The 26,024-nt window shown below is 48.6% G+C and overlaps 1 protein-coding gene across 1 annotated transcript in view; it reads right to left on the bottom strand.

The window, feature by feature from the left end:
- LOC114438195 (extracellular sulfatase Sulf-2-like) overlaps window positions 1–25,467 on the bottom strand; it is a 40,285-nt gene extending 14,818 nt beyond the window's left edge. Inside the window, exons 1-3 of the mRNA XM_028409387.1 lie at window positions 25,346–25,467; window positions 24,408–24,444; window positions 21,387–21,390 (exon numbers count right to left, since the gene is read on the bottom strand). Coding sequence (XP_028265188.1) covers window positions 21,387–21,390; window positions 24,408–24,444; window positions 25,346–25,467 — 163 coding nt within the window. The remainder of the gene's footprint in view (window positions 1–21,386; window positions 21,391–24,407; window positions 24,445–25,345) is intronic.
- Between the last annotated feature and the right edge of the window lie 557 nt (window positions 25,468–26,024).

Here is a 26,024-nt window from a genome sequence, read left to right as displayed (position 1 = left end):
TATCTCTCTCTCTGTGTGTGTGTGTGTGAGCTCTCTCTCCTCTTCTCTATCTCTCTCTGTTTGTGTCGGAGCTTCTTCTCTTCTCTCCTCTCGTGTGGAGCTCTCTCTCTCTCTCTCTGTGTGGAGCTCTCTCTCTCTCTCTCTCTCTCTCTGTGTGAAGCTCTCTCTCTCTCTCTCTCTCTGTGTGTGTGGAGCTCTCTCTCTCTCTCTCTCTCTCTCTCTCTGTGTGGAGCTCTCTCTCTCTCTCTGTGGAGCTCTCATGTTAGTGGTCTGTGGCTCCAGCTGTGAGCAGACTGCAGATTACAGCCCGCTGAGGGAGAGGAGGTAGCATGCTAGCAGGTTAGCCTTTACAGCTGCAGTCAACATGTGTCCCGCTCCTGATCTACTTTTAACATTTTTATGTAATGTCATTCAGTCTCATTATGAAACGGGCCTGAGATCAGACTGCAGGATTATGTTCAGTCTGGGTCACAGTCGCCTCTGAATGCAGCACATTTGCATTATCTCTCTGTATGTTGATGTTTCACAGAACAGAAAAGAATCATTCATGTCTCAGATTTGGACCTCTGATGTTTTGTGGACAGAAAAAAGAACGATCTGGTTATTCAGCCTTATCGCTCTGTGAAGCATGGTGGTGGCAGCATCATGGTTCACAAAAGCCCGGCCTGAACGGGGTCTAAAAGACTTTCCAGCAGAGTGACGACCTCAGACGACCTCCAGGATGTGTAGCTCTTTCTTAAGGTCCCTCTGCTGTCGGCATGTTTGCTGATGTACTGCAGGTGAGATAATGTTTCACTGCTCCGATATCAAATACAACCAGCTCGGTGGAATCCAAAGCGTTTTCAGCCTCCATGAATATCGATGAACGAACGTATCAGGATTCAGACAGCAGCCGCCTGAGGAGCTGCTGACCCGCACACAGCCTGGGGTTTACATCACAAACAGCACGAGATCCTCAGAAACACTGAGCCGCCTCTGGTCACAGGCTGCTTATGCTAACGAGTGTCATTAATCACAGTGATCCGGTCTTTAACGGGCAGGGATGGTCTGAAGAGGGAAAAACCAGCACACGGAATGAAGGAGCACCAACCACAGAGTGTGTGTGTCAGTGTTTTTCTCCTCTGACAGGTTATTTAAAGGCTGCAGCTCAAAGGTTTTACCACAGTAACAGTCGCACAGCCCGTTAAAGCCTCCACAGCTTCAACCCCTTTCATCCAACTTCCCTTATTCTGACACTCTTTGGGACAAGCGGAGAACACTCCCCACCATCCGACACTGAGCCGACTTCAACCAATCAGATAAAAGAGGAAACACAAGACGCATCTCTGACAGCTAGCATATAGCAGCTAGCATGTAGCAGTTAGCATCTTTGATCAAGACATGTCGTTTGTCTCTCATATTAAGCAGGTCTCCAGGACCGCTTTCTTTCACCTGCGTAATATTGCTAAGATCAGGAGCATCCTCTCTCAGAGTGATGCTGAAAAGCTCATCCATGCTTTTGTCACTTCAAGACTGGACTACTGCAACTCTTTATTGTCAGGATGTCCACATTACTCCATCAACAGTCTGCAGCTGATCCAGAACGCAGCAGCTAGAGTTCTGACAGGAAGCAGCCAAAGGGATCATATCTCTCCTGTCCTAGCGTCTCTTCACTGGCTCCCAGTGGACTCAAGAATACACTTCAAGATCCTTCTTCTAACCTACAAGGCTCTTCATGGACTTGCTCCATTGTATCTGCAGGACCTGATTGTACCATATGTTCCTAATAGGACACTCAGATCTCTGAGTGCAGGTTTACTTGTAGTTCCTAGGATTCATAGAAGTAGAATGGGAGGACGAGCTTTCAGCTATCAGGCACCGCTATTATGGAACCAGTTACCAATCTGGGTCCGAGAGGCAGACACTGCCTCCACCTTTAAGACTAGACTTAAAACTTTTCTGTTTAGTAAGGCGTACAGTTAGCCTTAGACCTAGTGTGTAGCACAGCTATGCTGCTCTAGGCCTACGTTGTCGGGGGGCACAAACATGATCCACTGAGCAGTTTCCCTCTCACCCTCTAACCTCTCCTTTTCTCTCCTTAGTCTGGCTCACACTGGTCTCAAGACCTGGATGATGACCTGCAGTCCGGCCCGTGAAGTCTCTCTTGCTCTACGTTGTCGGGGGGCACAAACACGATCCTCTGAACACCCTCTGACCTCTCCTCCACTCTCCTTAGTCTGGATCATACTGGGTAATATCGTCTCATAATCTGTGTTAACTGTCTTCCTTGTAGTTCTGTGCCTCGCTCTCGCTCTCTCTTTGCAGGTCTCAAGACCTGCATACTGACCTGCAGTCTCTCCTGTGCTCATCGACTTCACTAGCCCCTGCTGCTCATCTTTACTATCAAATTACTATTCCTACTTATGGACCGACGATATATATAGATATCATTACAATATATCACTGTTCATCTTGCTGTCATGTTTGCTCTGTACTGTATCATGTTTGTATCATGTTTGCTCCTCTCTCTCTCTCTCTCTTTCTCCTTCATCCTCTCTCTCTCTCTCTCTCTCTCTCTCCCTCATCCTCTCTGACTAGCAGCAGGACTGGTTCCCCCTTAAGTTGACGGGTCCTGCTCAAGGTTTCTTCCTCTTAAAGGGAGTTTTTCCTTGCCACAGTGCTCTTAGGGGGGTTCCTGTGAAGCGCTTTGAGACAATGTCTGATTGTAATATGCGCTATATAAATAAAACTGAATTGAATTGAATTGAATTGAATGTAGCAGCTAGCATGTAGCAGTTAGCATGTAGCAGCTAGCATGTAGCAGCTAGCATGTGTGTAGAGGACTGTTGTGTCTCTGTGAGGACAAAATGAGCATAAAGTCACTTTGACTGAAACCTATTCAAACCTATGACAACACTGAGACAGAGACTGGTTCACCCGAAGGACAAGATTCCCAGGGAGAAACACAGCAATGTGATATATGCAGTCCAGTGCAGTGAGGAATGCTCTGATCTGTACATTGGAGAAACTAAACAACCACTCCACAGAAGAATGGCTCAGCACAGGAGAGCCACCTCCTCAGGACAAGACTCAGCTGTTCACCTCCACCTCAGAGACAAAGGACACTCCTTTGAGGACAACAACGTTCACATTTTAGACAGGGAGGAAAGGTGGTTTGAAAGAGGAGTCAAGGAAGCCATCTATGTTAAGCTGGAAAAACCTTCCCTTAACAGAGGTGGTGGCCTCAGACATCATCTTTCTACCACATACAATGCAGTGATTCCATCCATTCCCAGGAAGTTTGCACATACTCACAGTAAGAACAAAGGGCTGTCAACCAGTCCCCCTCCGGCAGTTTCATAGTCGTTAGCCAGTCGTTAGACACACCTGGCCCAGTCAGCCAGAACATCACAGGTAAGTATGGAAACATTCAGTGCTATTGTTTTTTAAGTTTTTTTTTTTTACCCAGACCCACCCACATAGGTCTGTAACCACATATAAACCATGTTTCCCCACCAAACAGTTAGAACGTCAGTTAAACGTCTTCAAGAAAACTCTACAAGTCCAGACGCCTTGCTTCAATCTTCTCTACGTATGATGACCTGGATGACTGAGAATCTTCATCAACACTTTGACTGAAACAAACTGTGATCAAAGCAGAAAAGTCTTCATGAAGCAACAGACACAGAACCGACAGCACTTCCTGACTGGACTCTGATTGGTCCGAACTGACAGCACTTTCTGACCAGACTCTGATTGGTCCGAACTGACAGCACTTTCTGACTGGACTCTGATTGGACAGAACTGACAACACTTCCTGACCAGACTCTGATTGGTCCGAACTGACAGCACTTTCTGACTGGACTCTGATTGGACAGAACTGACAGCACTTCCTCCTTAGCGTAGCCTTAGCTTTTAGCTTCTGGTGATCACATTTAGGCTTCAAATGTCATTCTCCTATAAATTTGTTCCTTTTTGTGAAAATATTTGGACACAGATCTATGAAAGCTGCTGTTCTGATGAAGCATGGACGGAGGCGCCAGCGTGGACCTCCCTGATGGAGTCTGAGTGAGGGCCACACACTAATAAGCACAGACGTGTGTCCCATATGGCTGCAGAGGTGGGGCGCCCGCATACATCAGGCCCTGATGGCGGTATGTTATTCGGTACACGTGCAGTCACGCTCTCCTGAGCTGCCAACGAGTCCTCCAAACACCCCTGGGAACATAAATCCTGTCGTCTGTCATCCCAATGCGCCTTCGCCGGCTCTGCCCCCACAGCCCATCTACTCGCTCTCATCCATATGCATGAGGGGGCGTGGCCTCGCAGCTGCTGCTGCCGGCCGCCAAGCGACGGGATGTGAAATGTAGTGAGTGTCAATAAGGAGATTCAGCGCTAATGCAGCTCCAGCTGTTCATTCATATTCATCAGACTAAATATCTGCCAGCACCGGGGTCAAAGGTCACACAGCTCAGGTGAAAGGTCAGCTGCCATTTCCTGCCTTCATCAATAAGCCTGTCAGCAGGTTGGTCAACATTACTGTCCCGTCTCTATGCAGGACCCTCTGATGTCTTTTTAAATGTGTTTATTTTCTAACACATGCTGATTTACAGTTTTTGTTTTGTTTTGTTTTATGTATCTTTAGTTTCTAATGTAAACATGTTTACCTTTAAACCATTGTTTGTATCCTGTAAGCTGCACGCTCATGTTCCATCGCCTGCACACACACATGAACAGAGCCTGTCATGGACACAATGGACACCCCACGGGCACCATGGACATCATGGACACCATAGACACCATGGACACCTTGGACACCCCACGGACAGCATGGACACAATGGACACTATGGACACCATAGACACCATGGACACCCCACGGACACCATGGACACCCCACGGACAGCATGGATACCTTGGACACCCCACGGACAGCATGGACACAATGGACACTATGGACACCATAGACACCATGGACACCCCACGGACACCATGGACACCGCACGGACAGCATGGACACCATTGAAACCCCATGGAAACCCCACGGACACCATGGACACCCCACGGGCACCATAGACACCATGGACACCCCACGGGCACCATAGACACCATGGACACCCCACGGGCACCATAGACACCATGGACACCCTACGGACACCATGAACACCATAGACACCATGTCTTGGCTGCACCAACGGACCATTAACCAATGTGTAAACAAACAAAAAGGAGCTGTGATGTTGAAGGTGATCTCCAGGACAGGACAGGTTGGACTATAGACCAGCACTCTGACCTCCTCATTCTGAAGCCTGCACCTCCTGCAGAGCTGTGGTTCCATGTCAAATCTGAGCGGTCTGCAGCAACAGATTGATCCACATTTAGTTTTAATCCTTTCGGAGCTCTGTGCTCAGACACGCACCAGTGGTGCAAAGCACAAAACGACACAAACTACCACACACACACACATGAGGTCAGAGTGGTGAACCTGGTGGAGCTGATGGTGTTGTCATGTGACCATGCTGTAGTTAGCTTAGCATTAGCGTTTAGCTTCTGGTGATCATATTCAGGCTTCAAACATCGTAAAGTGGAGTTCATGAGTGAAGAAAATCCTGCCGAGGACCCAGACTTTCTCAGTAACAGTCACTGTGTTCACTTGTGTTTGTCTCATCCTAAAAACAAACATCGTCGTTTACCGGGTCTTGGTTACCATGGTTACAACCTCTGCCCCTTCTACAGCATTAAATCACACAATTCCAGCTGCAAATGGAGGATGAAGTGCTTCACATGTGACAGACTGACTTTCCATTCAAACGTTCTGCGGCTTCTGATATTTTTAGCAAAGTGTTTTGTAATGAGAAAGTAAAGCACACTGTTTATACATTTAGAAATGCTGATGGAGCAGGTGAGAGGAGACAAACACGCTGTTTGTCTGCAGAACCAGATGAAACAAACACAACAAGGAGGCATAACAGACCTACAGGACAGACGGAGGCAGACTTACTGTGACTGAGCTGCTCACATGAAGGCGACGGAGAAACTCCGCGGAACAGAAACTCTGCACACAAACTCTCTCTCTCTTCCTCTTTCTCCTGCTTTCACTTCCTCTGTCTCTCAGCCTTTGTCTCTTCCTCCTCTGACATCACTCCTCACCTCCTCCTCCTCCTCGTGGTCCGGCTGCCTTGCTCGTAGGCTCTCTCTGTTCTCAGCTCAGGTTGCCGCGGCGGCATACATGGCAATAATCCCCGTGGCAACAGCTCTCTCCCCTCGACAACCGCACGCTCTCTCCCTGTCGTAACAGCAGCTGAGCTCCTCCTCCTCCTCCCTCTCTCTCTATCATCCTCACACTGTTGTTACCTCGCTCTCCTCTCCCTCTCTCTATTGTCTCTTCATCACTTTCTGCTCTCCTCTGCTCCTGCTTAGAGTTGTTTTTACCACCTCTACACATCTGCTAAAGCAACGTTAAAACCTTAAAACAAAAGAAAAGAACAAACGATGATTCAGGGCTTCAGCCTCAGTCTCTGATTTCATCTACCAAAGATCATAAACTCTAGTTTTCCTTTAGAAAGTACCACACACCCAGCCTCCACCCTGACCTCCACACCCTTAAGGGGCCGATCATGGTCTGAAGTCAGGTTTTCAGAAGCCTCCTCCTCCTGCTCCTCCTCCTCCTCCTCCTCTAAGGCCCCGTTCACACTGGAGAAAGTCATTCCAGCTAGAGTAGGATTGAGCCCAGACAGCCTTTAAGCTGGATGCGTTCAGACCTATTTTCAAATCTGGCTAGCACACACTTGTGTCCGCACTCAATCTGGCTTCATCCAGCATGTTTGCGGTCCTCCAAACCACTAGGTGGCGATTCGTAATATACAGTCCATTCACGCCACGGTACCCACTCTTGTGGGTGGATCTAGCCAGATTGAAATCAAACTGGATACAGCCGAATTCGAGGTGTTCACACTCAGAAAAAAACACATCTGGATTGATCTGGATGTGGCCGAATCCTGCTTAAGCCATATTTTTTCCCCCACTGTGAACGGGGAACATGTTCGAGCTGCTTCCTCACACACACCTCTCCAAACTGGGCTGCTCCAACATGATGGGCTCAGCTTCAGTTGCCATGTCTGTCCATGTGGAGCGCTGTGGTGTGATAAAGATGCTGTAAGAATGTGACTACGAGCTGCACGTGTATTCATTATAATGAGACCTTATTCAGGCTCAGGTTAACAACAGAAGCCCCACCTCGTAGGCGGAGGCTCTGCGTAGGTGCACCACAGAAGCAGCAGAGAGCGGCGGCAGGATCCGAGGAAGCAGTCACACACTGTCCCGGCCTGAATCATTCATCTGCAGCGCTGATGCCTCTCATCACTTTATTGATGAGGAGGATGTCAGCGGCTCCATCAGATGGAAACATCTTGTCCCACTCTGATGTTTCATATCAGCTCGCCTCCATCAGATCAGGCTTTCTACCAGCATCAGCACGAACACGACAACAAGCAGCAAATAATTCAGAGAGTCGGGACGGAAAAAGCCTCGCTACACGGGGGACAGAATCTCAGCCACGATCAGGGTGAAAACAAGTTTTCATCGGGTGGAGGCTGGGGTGGGTGGGGCATAAAGTCAATAAACATCCAACCAACATGAGAGATGGCAGATGCCAAGTTAGCATGCTAACGAGCTAGCCGTGTTAGATGGTGAAGTAGAGCGATGTAGCCTCTAGTCTGCCCTCAGTCCAATCAGAGAGGAGGAAGTAACATTAGTGAGCAGTGCTGGTGCCTGGAAGCACCTCAGCAACACAAAGTGCCACACACCCAGTACACAAGAGACGCACACAGGCATCTGAACACATAACAGAGTTCAAAAGCACGAGAAGTGAATACAAAGGGCTGAAATATAAGCGCCGCCTCCCCTATCGTCCCACGTCTTCTCTCCCTCGTTACCGCCTGTGGTCAACAGAGCAGAAGAGGACACCAAAACACACATATATACAGAAGACAGGTCCTCCGGCCAGTAGGTGGCGCAGTGACTGTAGCATGTCAGCATATCCCTCTGTGCAGAGTCAGATGTTCAGGATGACTGTAAAGTTTCATCCACATAGGATGAAGTATGAGGGAGATACAGCCACAAAAACATGTATTTCCTGTGCGTTGGCGAAGGGTCAGCTTCGTGGCGGCGCCACAGACAGACCGTTTGGTGAAGTGCTGCGTTTCGGATCACTTTTGGTCCCTGATGCCTTCAGAGTAAGCGCACCAATTTAGACCTCGATGGGACATCCTGCTCCAGAGGATTCTTATCAGAAGCATGCGGCACATGGTGGATGATGGTGGATGAGCATAAAGGTGGAGGAGGAGCTAAAAGCAGAGTCCACAAGTTCCTCCTCCTGTTATAGGATGGAGTATCACTTTAAGAGACACTCCTACCACCTTACCACACACACAGTGTTCTGACACACACAACACACAGCAACCGAAAATACCACAAGGAGCAAACCTGTCGAAGGACACAGCCTGTGTGTGTGTGTGTGTGTCTGTGTGTTCACAGGTGAGCTGTGCCTGTGCTCTGCCAGGAGGTAATTATTACTGCCTCCATTAGAAAGCTGTGATCATGTTAAACACTCACCTCTGACACCACACACACACTGATCACTGAGAGCTTTTCACTGCCGTGTGTGTGTGTGTGTGTGTGTGTGTGTGTGTGTGTGTGTGTGTGTGTGTCTAAAAGCACTCAGCGCTGCTCTGAGGGACTAAAAACGGTTGTTTTGTGTCATTACAGTGGATCTGGGCGACACTCCTGAACCCTGTGATGACTTGTTTTTCAGATGATACGAGAAAAACAAAAACAAGCAAAGAGTCCAAACACAGCCCGAGCTGCACAACAGGAAAGGGTTAAACAGAACTCACTGCCTCATGTCTGCCTCTAAACACGTCGACTTTACATGTGAACACAGGACTGACTCATATAAAACAGGTCCGCCGCACCGCGAGCAGCCTGTGGACAAACTGATGGAGCTTCAGTCACAGAGATTTAGAAAAAGAACCCAAACCACATTTATTTGTTCAACAGATTTAAAATCAGTCAGTTCACTTGTTGTGCTGCTCTGTCACTGCTGTGTGTGTGTGTGTGTGTGTGTGAGCTTCTTTCAGACAAATAACAAAAAGAGCTTTTAGATTTAAATTCCATCCTGCCACACGGATGATGGAGAGTTCGGAGGACAGAAGAGACCGGCTGAGAGAACATCTCTCTCTCTCTCTCTACTGTTTTCAGTTACAGTCGTCATGGCAACGATGCCTTAAACATGATGGGCTGCTGTTAGATGGACATTATAAGCAGCTACAGATCAGATAAAAGAGTCCCTCTGTCAGTTCTGTCCAATCAGAGTCCAGTCAGGAAGTGCTGTCAGTTCTGTCCAATCAGAGTCCAGTCAGGAAGTGCTGTCAGTTCTGACCAATCAGAGTCCAGTCAGGAAGTGCTGTCAGTTCTGTCCAATCAGAGTCCACTCAGGAAGTGCTGTCAGTTCTGTGTCTGTTGCTTCATGAAGACTTTTCTGCTTTGATCACAGTTTGTTTCAGTCAAAGTGACTTTATGCTCATATTGTCCTCACAGAGACACAACAGTCCTCTACACACAGGCTAGCTGCTACAGGCTAGCTGCTACATGCTAGCTGTCAGAGGGCCTCAGCAGCTGGTTGTGTTTCCTCTGTGATCTGATTGGTTTGCTTGCTTTTTAAAAGCGTCTGTCTCACATTCAGGAACCAGAGCTGCTGAGTCTTAACGTTTTCACAAATTGACCAAGACATCAGTTTTACATTTAAACTGTGCAGTAAAAACACAAGACTGACACTGAGCATTATTCTGAGTGAACAGTTTGATTTACAGTAAAAAAATATAACTGCAGAACAACAGAAGAGGAGGAGGAGGAGGAGGAGGAAGAGGAGGAGGAGGAGGAATGGGACAGTTTCCAATCTGTGCTGTGACTGAGTCACTGAGGCGCCTCAGAAACAAGATCCATTGAGAAAGAGAGTAATGGCATGCTGCAGCCTACTGGGCCTTTGGCATCTTTTTCCTGTGTGTGTGTGTCTGTGTGTGTGTGTCTGTGTGTGTGTCCTGCAGTGAGCCTCATTGCCAGCACCAGGCTGAACTAATCAGTTAGCGGGTTAGCTGCAGCGCTGGCTCGACCTTTTGACCTCTGCTTGCTTTAGCACACATGAAAACATGAAAACCTGCAGAGACACACACACACACACAATGGATACCAAAAAGACACCCTCACGCACCTAAGTGACGTGTGTGGGGGTTCATGATGGATGTGGACTCTAACCAGCTGCAGCAGCCAAACGGCAGGGCGGAAACACACACACACACACACTGATAACTACGGTGCTGTGTGTGTGTTTCGAGGACAGTAAGGACATGTGTGCTCCTCGCTTTGGGACAGTGTGTGTGTGTGTGTGTGCGTGTGTGTGTGTGCCCTTATGCAGATGCTCTGGAGTGTATCGAGTGTTTGGCAGAGCTCGGCTCAGCAGGGACCTGAAACAAACACACACACACACAGGAAGCTTCAGTGTGACGGTCCTGAGCTGAGCCCTGGATGTCTTCTGGACTGACACACCTCAACTCACAAAGATGATGGTTTGTTACCATGGTAACCACCCCCATCCCGTAATAACCTTAAAGGAGCGACTCTCTTCTGTTCCTGAGGCTGAGCACTTTGGTTTGAATGTTCTGAACAGAGGAGCAGCAGGACAAACATGGCCGCTGACCGGCGACATAACACACCTGTGATCCCTGTGAGTGACCCATGTTTGAGGGGTTTAGTCCAGCATTAAACTGTTTTTAAAACTTAAGGCTGTTGATGCTTCAGTCAAACCTTTGGTTCACTAATCACGATGAGGAGCAGACGGAGGAGGAGGAGCCAGAAAGAAAGAACCACAAGACAACAAACCACAAGACAACATCCACACAACAAACCTCCAAACAACAAACCTTCAAACAACATCCACACAACATCCACACAACATCCACGCAACCATCTTTTGAGTCAGTCGGCTCCCTGAAGGAGACAAACTCATTAACAATCAGTCTGTTATTTAATTATGGAAATAACTGTTAGGTACAGCACTCAGTATTGATTCTGATGTCACCTTCAGGCCAATCAATTACCCACAAAACACACACACACACACACTGGTGTTGGTCAGACGTATCAGTAACACAGTGGTAATGACTGCTGCTGTCCATCCTCTACCTGAGACTGTGTGTTTGTGTAATTACTCCAGCAATCCAGGCCTTTGGGGAGACACACACACACACACACACACACACACACACACACACACACAGACACACACACACACACACACACACACACACAGACACACACACACAGACACACACACACACACACACACACACACACACACACACACACACACACACACACACACACACACACCGCTCCACGAGTCTAGTAATCAGTAAATCAACATGGTGACAGGAAGAGGATGACAGGGAAAGGAAAATCTCTATAGGTGGCTCTTCTTCTGCAGCCCACCACTGCAGAGTGAGTGAGTGTGTCTGTGTCTGTGTGTGTGTGTGTGTGTGTGTCTGTGTGTGTGTGTGGACTCTTGGAGAAGACGCTGCTTATTTCCTCGTACAGATGTATGAGGAAGTACGGTCAGCTGTGTGTGTGGTTTCACTGATGCTGTGTGCAAACAGAGCAGCAACAGTCTTACAGGGACACAAACTGCAGAGCCACCATCCACACCTCCACCTCCACCTCCATCAGACTCTGCCGTCCTGTGGTAATGTGACCTTCTTTTCCCTCTCAGGTTCATTATTATCGGCCTGTCGTGAGGATGTGTTTCATTCACAGGAGTTCGATCAGTTCGCAGACAGAGATCCAGCAGTTACACTGAGGCTGCGTCCAGGAGGAACAGGTGTAGACAGGTGGAGACATGGAGGATCCATCATGATCAAACACAGCTGCAGGATTATTGATCATTCATGAATTCCTTTTAGGTCTCACTGAGCGACGCTGCTTCAGCTGAAGTTTGAACTGATGCAGCGTCTTTTAAAAGGCGCTCACGACCCGCAGAGTCCACCAACAAAGCTGATATGGCCACCATGTTTTCCTTACACATATTTGTGTGGGCGCCAAAAGCTCTGATCCAAAACACACCGAGTCTGGAGCAGGACCACGGCATGTGCATGTGGTCTGCTGGAGCGCAGAGACACTACACACACCATACACTCACAGTAGAGTGTAGGAGGCAGGTACAGCCTGTGTGTGTGTGCAGTCACACAGCTGTGGGCTGAGCCTCAGCTTGTTCACTTCCTGTCTGGCTGGGTATGTAAATGAGCGGCTGGCGGGCTGCAGGCTGTCTGTGGTCCAGCAGCTCTCAGGTTTGTGAAGCAGCAGCAGCAGCAGCAGCAGAGCCGCGGGGGACAGTCGGTGTGTCCTCCACGCCGGAGACATTTGTCTTTTTTATTTATTCATCTTTCCTTTCTCACAAACAGCTGCAGGCAGAATGAGGCAGCGGACATCAGACTGCACCTCCTCCTCTCACCCGTCCTCCACCTATACCTGGCAGGCTGCTGACCTGTCAGCACACAGGAGCTTTGTGTTTGTGTGTGTCGTTGTGGGTCCCTCGGGCTGTGTCTCCACCAGCTGTTTTCCTCTGAGCAGGAGCAGCTGCTGCCTCTCAGGTCGACGCTCGCTCTGACCTCCGTCACATCAGCAGCCTCCAGCTCCACCTGTGAGCTACGCCAACGCCACATGATCTTCATATTTAACTGATAAATAAATAACAGCTCATCTCTGATCCATGACTGGGTCACAGGTGGTGCAGCTCTGGTTGGGTGTAGTTGTATGTAAAGGATGTGTTTTAGTCTGATAACGCATCCACACCCTAAACAAAGATGGAGGACCGCTCTGTGATGTCACTCGGTGCGTGAAGCTCCGACGTCACCACCTCCAATCCTGGGTGGTGCTGCATGCCGACACACAGGTGCTCCCTCTACAGGCCGTTTAAACACGAAGCCTAAAAAAACCTTCTGATGGGCAGCTGCCTCTGTGGGAGGAGCTTGGTTACCATGGTGACGAGTTTTAACACAGCGTGCACTGGATTCCTACGACCACAGGAGGAGCCACATGGGAACACCGTCGCCCTCTGGTGTTGGTCTCTGGTATGAACAGCCATGTTTCGTGGCGGCTCATGAGGCTAACAGGAAGTTGAAGTCAGACCTTAGGTCAGGATGTTTGGAGATTATTGATCATTCACCACGTCTTCACGTCACTCCATCTTTCCTTATAAATGTCGGGAAGATTGTGGGCAAAAGTCCTTACATCTGCGGCCACCAATTGGTCCGGTGACCACAGATTTAACCACAGAGCAGCCGAGAAACAGGCAGCTTATCTAATCTCACATCACTGTTCCTCTTCATCCTTCTCCTCTTTCAGGCTGTCCATCCTCAGCCTCTCTGCCTCCTCCATTACAGTAACACACACACACACACACACACACTTTCTCTCCCCCTCGATGAAGTCATCTCCAATTAATTTATTACAAGCTGTAAACAAAACAGACCTAACATAGAGAGACACAGGTCGATCACAGCGCGAGGACCAAAGTGCATCACATCCTCCTCCTCCTCCTCCTCTTCTCTCCCTCCACCTTTCTCTCTCCATCATCCCTCCGGGCGGTTCATCCATCCTGCCCACTCAGAGACAGAAATAGACTGATGGAGAGCAGCAGAGCTCTGCTGGGAGATGACCACTGGGCTCACACACACACACAGCGTACTTATATATAGTCTGCTGCATGCTCCTATAGACACGTATAACCTGCTGCAGTCACATGCTGTGAAAGTGCATTAACTCAAACTTCATCAGCGGGCTGCATGTTACAGAGAACAGCTGGACACCAAGCAGGAGGTCACATGACGTCTTTTTGTCTCTAAATACTCAAATTAATTAATTACAGTTTCCATGAGGATCTACTTAATCATGTGAACACATATGATGTGATGTTTGTTTTAATTGACTCATATGTTGTTTCCATTCATTAATGAACAGCCTCCATCCTGACCGGCTACACCACAGTGTGCTGAAAGCAGCTCCACACCAACAGGGTGGACTCTGTCTGCACCGCGAGACCCAGAGGGCCAGCAGACTGGATCAGCCCTGACCTCTGACTCCCTGGACCCCCTCTGTCTGAGCCGCTTCGATCAGGACAGCTGATCAATAGATCAATAAAACAAAAACGGGTTCAGAGACAGCCTCTGCCTCAGATCTCGGTCTCTGTCACTCCACCCCTCACTGCTTCTCCTCCGCCCCAGGGACAGGCGACACCTCAGATAACCGACCTGACCGAAGCGAAGCTTGCAGCTCTATCGTTCATTCATTCATGGTCACACAGCAAAGGTCACATGAACCTCTTGTTTGATCAGTTTAAACATCAGCCCCGGTGTAATGATTTGGGTGAACTGGCCCTTTAAGCCTCAGAGAACATTTGGTGATCGCTGCTCTGAGGTTCGGCTGGTTCATGTATGAGCAGCTTCCTCATGAGTCCGAATGTAGAGACGACCCTTTATTATTCATTCCACAGAGATGCACAAACACAAGGGGGCGCTGCACAGAGGGTGAGTCTAAAAAACATCAACATACCGCTGCTGCCCAATCAATCAGCCTGTCAGCTAATCAATAAAGTGCTCAATCAATCACTGTGTGACAAAGACGTCAGCGTGTCGACACGTCGCCTGCAGCGCATTCCTGCACAGGTCTCACGCACAATTTGATGCTTACTACACAACAAAGAGTGTGTGAGTGTGTGTGTGTTTTCATTGTTTGGGATCCAACCTGCATCATTATTCAGGAATGTGAGAATGTGAGGCTCCTGTTACTGGGTCCCGACAACACACAACCACACACACACAGTGTCACCCGGCCTCGCCTCCTCAGCAGTCTTGAGTTTTTTGCGGCTCTCTCTTTGGTTACACACTCTTGTCGTCTTCCTGTGTCTCAGGATTTAAATGTTGTGTCGCTACAACATGACGGGCAGCACATCAGGCGCCGTGTGTGATGTCAGACGCCTCATTTAGAGCAGATCTGAGCCGGTTTTCTCAGTGATGAGTTGATTTGATTGTGTGAGCAGCACGGCGGTGATGATCCTGTCACAGCTGTCAGCTGTTCGCTTGTTAGCAGAGTGTGTGATGAACAAAAAGACCAGTTTTACCTGCAGTGTGTGTCTGTCTGTGCGGCGCCTCCTGCTGCGCTCAGTCCTGCAGAAACAGAGACAGAGGAACAGTTAACATCAGTCATTAAAGTTCAGTCAGACATGTTTTAAAGTTAAACAGCAACTGTCTGCTCCCAGAGCTCAGAGCGGTGCAGAGCTGCTGGGACAACGGCTGGAGTCTCTGTCCACAAACATCTGACAGGACAGCTTTGGTCCACACACGGACAGAGGACAGCTGGACCCAGACTTAGGCCCCGTTCACACTGGAGAAAGTCATTCCAGCTAGAGTAGGATTGAGCCCAGACAGCCTTTAAGCTGGATGCGTTCAGACCTATTTTCAAATCTGGCTAGCACACAGTTGTGTCCGCACTCAATCCGGCTTCATCCAGCGTGTTGGCTGTCCTCCAAACCACTAGGTGGCGCCTCGTAATATGGCTAATAATGTGGCTAGCCAGATTCGCTAGCCACATTTGCATTCACACCTGAGCCACATTTGAGCCAATCCTGCTAGATCCACCTCTCGAGGGTGGATCTAGCCGGCTTGAAATCAAACTGGATTCAGCCGGATTGGAGGTGTTCACACTCGGAAAAAAACACATCTGGATTGATCTGGATGCGGCCAAATCCTGCTTAAGCCACATTTTTTTCCCCAGTGTGAACGGGGCCTTATTAACGAATCAGACAGATGAACGGCTGATCAGGGAGGAACGATCTAACTAAATCCAAAGACAGCTAGATGATGTGTGTCTTTCTGTGTTGTTCTGCACACACACACACACACACACACACACTCACACACCTGATGAAACTCTTTATCTGTGACTTGAAGCTGCGCCCATGAACACACTGAGAGTTCAGAATAAAACGGCAGCAGCTGCAGGATCCACACAGACGACCTGTGTGACCCCGTGTCATGACAAACTACAGTACAACACACACACAGCGCCGGCAGAGATTCCTCTCACGTCCACCTCAAATCCCTCCAGTGAGAAGGAGCGAGGGCGACGAAAAGGGGGGAGGAGGGGGAGGAGGAGGAGGAGGAGGCTGAAGGCACATTTACCATCTGTAATCAAAAAGAACTCCATGTTGGACCGGCGCCTCCCCCTCCTCTTATTCTCTCCTCGCTCTCTCTCTTCAATTTCCTCCCTTCTGTTGCAAAGCATGAGCAGCATACTGATGGCAGGATTACACACACACACACACACAGACACACACACACACACACACACACAGACTCTCTGTCACACACACACACACACACACACACACACACACACACAATCTAGTGAGAGAAGTAATGACTTTCTGCCTTCTCTCTCAATTCGCTCCGAGCTGCCAATTCCCACTGGGTCGTGTGTGTGTGTGACAGAGTGTGTGTGTGTGTGTGTGTGTGTGTGTGTGTGTGTGTGTGTGTGAAAAGAGACACGAAGGAGGTGATACAACATCTCCAATTAGCCAGGCTGGTGGTCTGTTTGGGGGTGTTCTGTGTGTGTGTGTGTTGGCTGGATAATCAGACCACACGGTGAAGGTCTTCAGGCAGGCTGAGGACCTGAGCCTGAACCTGGTCTACACTGAGCTGCAGACCTAAGTCCATGTATTGATCCTACATTGATGATCAGATCAGATCACGGTGAGTCGGTGCTCATCACAGGACGAGCTGCCAGATTCCGTCTGATCCGTCTCACATGGTTCCATCCTGTGAGTGACGCCGCACAGACGGATCGTACTTTATTCATCTTTCAGTGAACAAACCATTAAAAACAAACTCTGTCTTGGATCATGAACAGTTGGTCCTCCTGAGGTCCGCTGACACATCAGAGCTGCTGCCTCTCCTTCAGATGATGAAGGATGTTACAAAACCTCCATCGTCCAGGAGCCAATCAGGAGGCAGGAGCACAGACACTGAGGTGAGCGCAGCCCGGGAGGATCTGCTGGTGATCGACTCGGGGAAAATCTCCAGTTTCCTCACTCTGCCTCCGTCTGTATTGATGGATGCTACGGTGACGCCTCTGCACACACACAGGGAGGCGCCACCCGGTCAGATAGTGATGGAGGAGGAGTGGGAGGGAGGAGGCGGAGGAGGAGGAGGTGACGGGGTCAGAATTTTTGTGTGTGCGTGAAAGAAAATCTCTAAATTCTCATTTCATGCGTCAGTGAAAAGCTTCTCAACCGTCATCGTCTCCTCCTCATCCTCACCTCCGCTTTTCTCCTCTAATCTCATTGATTTCTTCTGTTGCTCCCTCCCTCCCTCCCTCCTTCCCCTCCCCTCTTCGTTAATGGTATCAGTCTTGAGAATCTCCTCCTGCGGCCCAGCCTTGGATCATCCTGACAGTTTGCCTTTCAATCCTTCCCTCAGCCTTTCAGAGCATTAAAGCTGCTGAAGGTGAGCGATGACTCCTCGTTCACCTGAATCTTTGTATTGAAGGTGCAGACGGCCGAAGTTGCATCAGACTAAATTTATATATATGTTCATATTAGACAGTGATGGAGTTTAGGTGCTTGTTCCAAACACAATGCACACAGTGTCTCATGGGTTCATCGTTCACTGCAACATAAAGTCGTGCGTCTCTATGGAAACAGCACAAACATGAAGCAGAGAGAATCGAAACAGCTCCACGTGCTGCATTTACCTTTTTTTCACCTGACTGCTCATCAGCTGCATGTCAGACAGACTGGTGACAGGCCTCACCCTGACCATGTGACATGCACTACATTAATAACCACAGGGGGCGACAAACTGCTCCGGCCACCTCAGAAACCAGGAGGCGGGTAACTTTAGGACCGGTCCTGCTCCGGGAGGGAAGTATTTTGGGATGGTGTCCGTCTCTGTGACCGTGGTAACTGCCATCTCGACCACCAACAGGTTTACCCGCGGGACACGAAAATCATCCATGACCTTCGCCTGAAACTCACTTCACTTCCTGCTGCTGTCTGTCTTCACCCTGTTCTGTCAGCCTGAGTCACACTGCTCCAATTCTACTCAGCATGTCACAGCTAATGGAGCCCTGCAGACACACACACACACACACACACACACACACACACACACACAGACACACACACACACACACATACACAGACACACACACACACACACACACACACACACACACATACACAGACACACACACACACACACACACACACACACACACAGACACATACACAGACAGACACACACACACACACATACATAGACACACACACACACACAGACACATACACAGACACACACACACACACACACACACACACAGACACATACACAGACAGACACACACACACACACACACAGACAGACACACACACAGACACACACACACACAGACAGACACACACAGACAGACAGTGACCTGATCAGTACCTCCCCTGGAGACCGTGCTGCAGAGTTTAGTTCTGGTTCTGTGTTGGGGGCATCATGAGATCGTGCTGTTTTATTCAGCAGCTCATGAATTCAACACACACTCACAACCCCAGCTGCAGGAAGACAAACAGATGTTCTCTGCAGCTGGGGACAGATTAAGATGCGACTGTTTCCACCATGAATATTATGTTCTTATTTAAGGAAACCAGGGAGACAAAGACATCACAGAAGTTTAACACTATAAAACAGTTTACGGTTCTTTTCACCCGTAACAGGTCACCTGACAGACAGGAGTGCAATGAAAGGAATGTAACTGCACCCCACTTATGCACTGCTATGTCTGAGAAAAGACAACACGCAGCTGCCAAAATCTGCAGTTCCTGCGGCGTCCACTGGAGGCTCCACAAGTGAGTCAATCCCCACAAACCGTGCACCTTCACAGCAGAAAGAAGCCTGTTCAGAGCCTGATACCAAAGCTGTTCTGGTTTCTCTGGATAATTCTGAAGTGACCAGCATGTGTGCATGTGGTGCCCTCCTGTGGTCATATTCTGTAATGCACATCTAATCTGTTAGTGTTTAGTTTTTAAGCAAAACTTTAATTCAACCTAAGAACTTGCACCTTGCCTGGCATCCAACACCCATCCTACCTAACACCAACCATCAACCCTCCTCACAGTCAGACGTGTGACTGGTCGTAGTTGGATGGTGTCATGGTTGGAGCCAGATCGCCTCTGACTCGCTCTCTTCTTCTTCTTCTTCCTCCTCTGTGTGATGAATGGCAGCAGTTAAGAAGGTTCCACAGTAAAATAACTTCTCACAGCCGGCAGCTCGTTCGGCTCCGCTGCTGCTGCAGAGCTTTAAAACAGCTCCATGAAGAATTTACATTCATTAAAAACTCAAACCTCTCTCCCTCCTCCCGGAGTCTGCCTGAAGGTCAGCCGCTCCAGAGCGGCGGTCTGTAGCGATTACCGATTTCATCAATTCTGCTACAGCTATGGGGAGGAAGGGGGAGGGAGGGGGAGGACTTCATCATGTAACAGAGCGAGGAGGGTGAGCGCCACTCAGCAGCAATCAGATAAATAAAAAAGCCCGGCTAACCGACCTTCTGTCCAACTGGAACAAAGTGAAAAGGACAATTAACGTGCAGGAGATTTATGAGGTGATTTATGGGACGCTGATGAAAAGTCACACTGCAGCCAAGAGAAGCCACAGCGCCCCCTGCAGGCGTCCTCTGTGCATCGCCCACAGCTGCTCTGACTGCTACACTGGCTAGCACTGCTTTAGCATTTTACTTGGCCAACAGCATGATCTGTGTAGCTAGCTGTAGCTTTGTCAACAATGCTGGATAAATGCAGTGTGGCTAACTTACAGCTAGGTGGCTCAGTGTTGACACGATTATTATCACAATGCGTGAAAGGGTGACACACTGGCTTACAGCTTCCTTTGCTAATGTCATGATCCATACAAGCATCATTGTGAGGTGCAGCCATAGCACAGCCAGCTGCACCACTGTCAGCAACGCTGGTTACCTGCAGCGAGGCTAACTCACAGGTCATGTTGTCATTAGCGAAGCTTTTTCAGACGGCCGCATTTTCTTACAGTTTAAAATTAATCTGCTAATTATGCAAATATCGTGTGTGTGTGTTTGTGCATCAGCTTCCTGTCTGACAACCCACACACAGGATTTCCTGTCTGCTGGTTAGCAGCAAGCAGCACTCCGTGCACAGACTGCCCCTCACTGAACCCGAGTCCAAACTCCACCAGACCTTCATGCAGTCCAAATATTACAGAGGACGACGTTCACCTTTTGCCCAGTGTTGTGTCTGTCAGGCTGTTGCTTTGAACTGCATTACATTAGTCACAGTCTATATATGTAAGAATGTCACATGATCAGTCCTGCTCCTCTGGGGAAACACCACAGTCATGGCTACGAGTGGAGACGACAGTGGACGTCCACATGTTGGAGGTATTAACCTGCTGAAAGGACTGAGGAGTTATTATTCCAGTCTTGTTAAAGCAAGTGTTTTATGTTTGGAGGATTTTCTAACTCAGACATGTAGATGACAAAAAACCTGATCCACCCGTCACACATGATGCGTTCAAGGACCATCGGACAGTCCAGCCTGTTGTTAGAGTCTCCCTCCGGCAGCATCAGTAAAACTTTCCAGGAACAAAACATCTGCCTGGATTCATACTGACTATACACTCCATTACACACAGAGCTGTGAACTCATTCACATACAAACACACACACACACACACACACACACTCACACACTCACTCTTTAATGGTGCACTGCTTCACCAACTGTGTGGAAAACTGTGTTTCTAAAGAACAGAAGAGCTCCTGCTGTTCTTTACATCTCTACATGTGACCCCGATGACCCGACACTCGCTCACACACACACACACACACACACACACACACACAGATTTCTGTCTCTCTGAGGACCCGTACTGACATTCCTGAGCTGCTTACTGCGACTTTAAGAGAACATTATTTTGTTTGATTTTAAACCAACCAACCAAACCGAACTCTGCTTCCAACATGTCTGCTGGAGGTTCGCTTTAAACAGCGATCCCTAACGACGCCTCTGTCACTGAACCCTCAGAGGTCCTCACAAGGACAGACACACACGTTCAAACACACATAAAGCTGAGCCGCTCCACGTGTTTCAGACCGCCGCTTCACCGCGAAGCAGTGACAGAGAGAAAAGCACGGGAGGGAGGAGCAGAGCTGTGTGTGTGTCCTGCAGGCTCAGGGCTGCAACAGGTTCAAAGGCCACCCGGCTGTGTTGCCATGGTGTTGACCTTGGACCGAGCTGAATCAGCTGATGGTCGTATATGATGTCACAGTGCTCAGCAGCACAACAGCTGATATTAAAGTTTCTGAGTAAATTATTGCATTTTTAACAGTCTTCTTTTGTGTGTTTGTTCATTTCAAAATGGCTTATATGAATTAGTTCTTTTGCATCATCATCATCATCATCATCATCATCGCCGCTATTCTCATAAACAGCTGGAAGCTGTGGCCGTGAAAACCAGCTGAAGATGCTCTGATGAAGCATGAAGCTACAGAATGATGAAGCAACGAGCACAAGAAGAGCGAAAGGTCAAAGGACAAGGACGAGAAGCAGCTTCAGGCAGCAGGAGCATCATCACACACACACACAGACACACACGAACACACAGTGAGCAGTCTGTCCTAAAGCTGCTCCATTTTTTGTTGAGAAATGTATCTAGACACAGAGTACAGTGTGTGTGTGTGTGTGTGTGCACATACACATCAATAGGAATCCATCAATAAACAAAGCATCAATAAGTTACATGCAGTAATTACAGCTCTTCAGCTGGACTGCGGCTCACTTTGTTACACAAACAGCTGCGAGGGTTCAAACAGGAAGCAGCTGCGCACACTGTAAAACATGAGGAGATGAATCCAAGGAGGAAACTTCAGAGAGGAACCAACAACATGGCCGCCATGCTCTCTGTCCACAGGACGCTCCGCTGGCCTGCAGGGGCTACAACAACTCCACACAACAAACAGACACAACAACACAACACAACAACTCCACACAACAACTCCACACAACAACTAGACACAACAACTCCACACAACAACTCCACACAACAACTAGACACAACAACTCAACACAACAACTCACCACAACAAACAGACACAACAACACAACACAACAACTCAACACAACAAACAGACACAACAACACAACACAACAACTCCACACAACAACTCCACACAACAACTAGACACAACAACTCACCACAACAGACACAACAACACAACACAACAACTCACCACAAAAAATCAACACAACAAACCCACACAACAACTCAACACAACAAATCCACACAACTCAACACAACAAATCCACACAACAACTCAACACAACAAACAGACACAACAACACAACACAACAGACACAACAACTCAACACAACAAATCCACACAACAAATCCACACAACAAATCCACACAACAAAATCACACAACAAATCCACACAACCAATCAACACAACAACTCAACACAACAAATCCACACAACAAAATCACACAACAAATCCACACAACTCAGCACAACAAATCCACACAACAACTCAACACAACAAACAGACACAACATATGTTGACACAGTCCCCTGTGGCAACAAGTGGCCCCAACAGATCGATGCAGACCCACACAGAGCGTGAGTGTAACTGAAGCTGACCACAGACACATCACGCTCCGTGATCCTGCTGATCACTTCATCAATGAACCAGCCTGATCACATGCAGACGGCAAATCAATACGTCTTTCCTGACGAACACCATAACAAATCCACTGATCAGGTACCAAGTCAGAACTGGAGCCGGTTTCTGTCTCCACACCTTCACAACACGCCTGCAGGAGGCGCTCTTTTTAAATGTAAGTCTTCAAATGTGTAAATAAATATGTTTTTTGATGTTTCACAACAAAAGAAATAATTGTATCACCTGACCAATGCATGTGATGACGTGTGTGTGTGTGTGTGTGAGAGAGAGTGTGCTAATATTTAAAGAGTGGGGTCAGGGAGTGTTTACATTCCAGCGGCAGTAGTAGCCATTTACCCTGCAGAGTGTGTGTGTGTGTGTGTGTGATATACGGTGGGAACCAAGACACCAAACCACAACAGTGTTCGCATCCACACTGAGCTGCGCACACACACACACACACACACACACACACCGCTGCGGGGTTGTGTTTGTGTTTCTGCACAAACACACTGAGCTGCATTAAAGGATAATTCTGCTGTTTTTAACCCTTTGACTGACGCCATGTTGGATTCAGGAGACTGTGTGTGTGTTCTGTTGGTATGATGATTGATTTTTTAGAATGTGGAAACAAATAAAAACGGTTTTTATAAAATACTGTCAGATGCACACAGGCTTGGGGGGGGGGCAGTTTGTTGCTGCTGTTTCAGGGGGTCGTGACTGGGCGACAGTTGCGAAGCTAATCATCTGTTTTTACACTGTATTCATGAGACATGAGGCCAGTGAGGAAGAACCAAAGCCTGCTGTTCCTCCACTGTCCACTAGAGGCTGTAATGAGAAGGTCCTCCTTGTTCAAATGTATCTTAAAGTGTGAGCGCTCTGAGTGACAGGTGGATGCTGTCTCAGGCTCCGCCTCTTTGCCCGTTCTTGGATCAGGTGTGAGTTAGGTGGAGTGGCGGCTTCATGGGTTAACTGTGTCTTTGAAACAGGATGTGTGTTTAAAGTGTTAAATGGTTGTTTCATGGTTGTTGACTGGTTTTATGGCAGCTGTCGGTGCGTGTTAACACTCCCTGTGAAGCCCTTTGTTACCAACAGTGGAACATAAAAAATATTATTATAATAAAAACAGCCAGCTGGGTGGAGCGGCTTTCCTCCCTTCCTTCCATTCCTCCCTCCATTCATCCACGCTTCCTTCTCTCTTTCCTCCCTCCCTTCCTTCCTCCCTCTCTCTCTCTCTCTCCTGACTGACCTCAGTGTTGCGCAGCTCAAACACACTCCCACGTGTTCCACGAGCAGGAAGCAATAAACACACACACACACACACACACACACTTAAAACACGCAAGCTGCTGCTGCAAAGTAGTGTGACAAGTGTAAGTACAACATGGCCTCAAAACTAATGCGAGGAGCACATCAGCAAAGTGGAGCAACACACACACACATTAACAAAGCTGCTCTGAGTAACAGCTCTGACCACAGAAAGTGACACACAGTGAAGTAGAGCAGAACTGAAGAGCCTCACACACACACACACACACACACACACACACGTCCACAAACGACAACCTCAGAATGGAAAAAGAGTCCTGTACCTCCTGCTGCTGTGTCGCCTCCGTCAGAACCTCCTCTCTGTCAGCAGGTGTTCTCCTCTCTGACCCCGGGAAGCAGGAGGAGGAGGAGGAGGAGGAGGAGGAGGATGAAGGCTCAGATCACACAATCAGTCTCCTCCATAAAAACTTGCTCCTTTCAGCGAATCCACAGAAACTTGTGCTCACACTGACATGTCTTCCTGTCTGTCTGCAGAGGAAGAGTTTGTAAGCCGGGCAGAGGAAGAGGAGGAGGAGGAAGAAGTCTGCCTCTCTCTTTTTTTCTTGATGTGTAACGCTGCTCTGACTTTCCAGCACCCCTCCCTCCCTCCCTCGCTCTGAGTCTAACAGCGTCCCAGAGTTCCTCGGTGCAGCAGCCGCCGAGCCGCCGCTGGTAAAGCCATCTGTTGCAACACGTCTGCCTGCCTGCCTCTCCACTTTCACTCTCCCTCCCTCTCTAAGGCAGAGAGAGCAAGAGAGAGAGAGAGAGAGAGAGAGAGGGAAAGGGAGAGGGAGGAGGAGGGACTTTGTTCTCTCTATGAACCAATGAGGAGGCTCAAAACTCCCTCTCCCTGACTGGAAAGGGAGGACCGGCAGCGAAGAGGACAAAATGAAATAAATACAAGAGGGAGGGAAAAATACAAGAGACACACACACACACAGAGGGGAGGTGGCCCAAGGAGAGAAACACACAGACATTACAGTATGTGGCCAAGGCACTACAAAGCTTCAGTGTCTGAATGAGAAGTAAAATGTGATGGAGTCACATGTCCGGGGAGGAATGTGAGGACACAAACTGTGAAGATGCCATCAGGCCGCTCTCATGTCATGTCCTCCTCATTCAGCCTGAGAGAGGCTGAGAGAGGGGGACAGGGACATGTGGGCAGGAGCCATGGCATGGTGACACCACAGGCTAGACTATAGGAGGCGCCGTTTTGTTTTACACTAGTTGCAGATGGAGGAAGTTCAACACGAACATGGCCGAAGCCTCTGTGATGTCACAAGCAGGTTTCTGGCCCTGTTTGCTGTGTCTGAATCCACCAAACACTGAGGAAGAGGCGGACATGTCGCCTGAGACGGCAAAGGTTGGACATTTTTCACGTGACTCACTTTTGGAGCTTGCCCCCAGAGGCCACAGCGGGAACTGCAGTTTTTGACGCATCTACATGGGCTCCATGTCTCAGCCCTGGAGGAAGCGTCCAGGGTGGAACTTGTGACTCAGGCAGCCCCGATGCTGCAGACGGGAGACATATAACACCATAGATAAATATGGCTGAAGCTTCAATGACATCATGCACAGACCTCTGAAGATGCTTTGGAAGAAGCTCCGCCTCCTGGTTAGGCCTGGCCTCACATCGCCATTTTAAACATGGAGGAATGAATAAACTTCAACTATGATGTCAGAACTTCCACTGATCAGACACACGAAAAGTCCACAGAGTCAGATGTCTGAGAGTAACTCCACTCAGGAAAGCAGTAATCCTCTGCTCCGTCTGTGCTGCTACACCCAGCCTCAATCACAGGTGTGGTCACAAGTGTGCTGCTGTAACCACACCACTAGTGATGTCACATCATCCAGTTAAATCTTCAAAACAAAAAAAAAACACTCATTCATCTGTGTGA

Source organism: Parambassis ranga, chromosome 7, assembly GCF_900634625.1.
Source record: "Parambassis ranga chromosome 7, fParRan2.1, whole genome shotgun sequence".
NCBI lineage: Eukaryota > Metazoa > Chordata > Actinopteri > Ambassidae > Parambassis > Parambassis ranga.
Note: the sequence above shows the minus strand (reverse complement) of the source record. Positions and strands in the feature narration are given on the sequence as shown.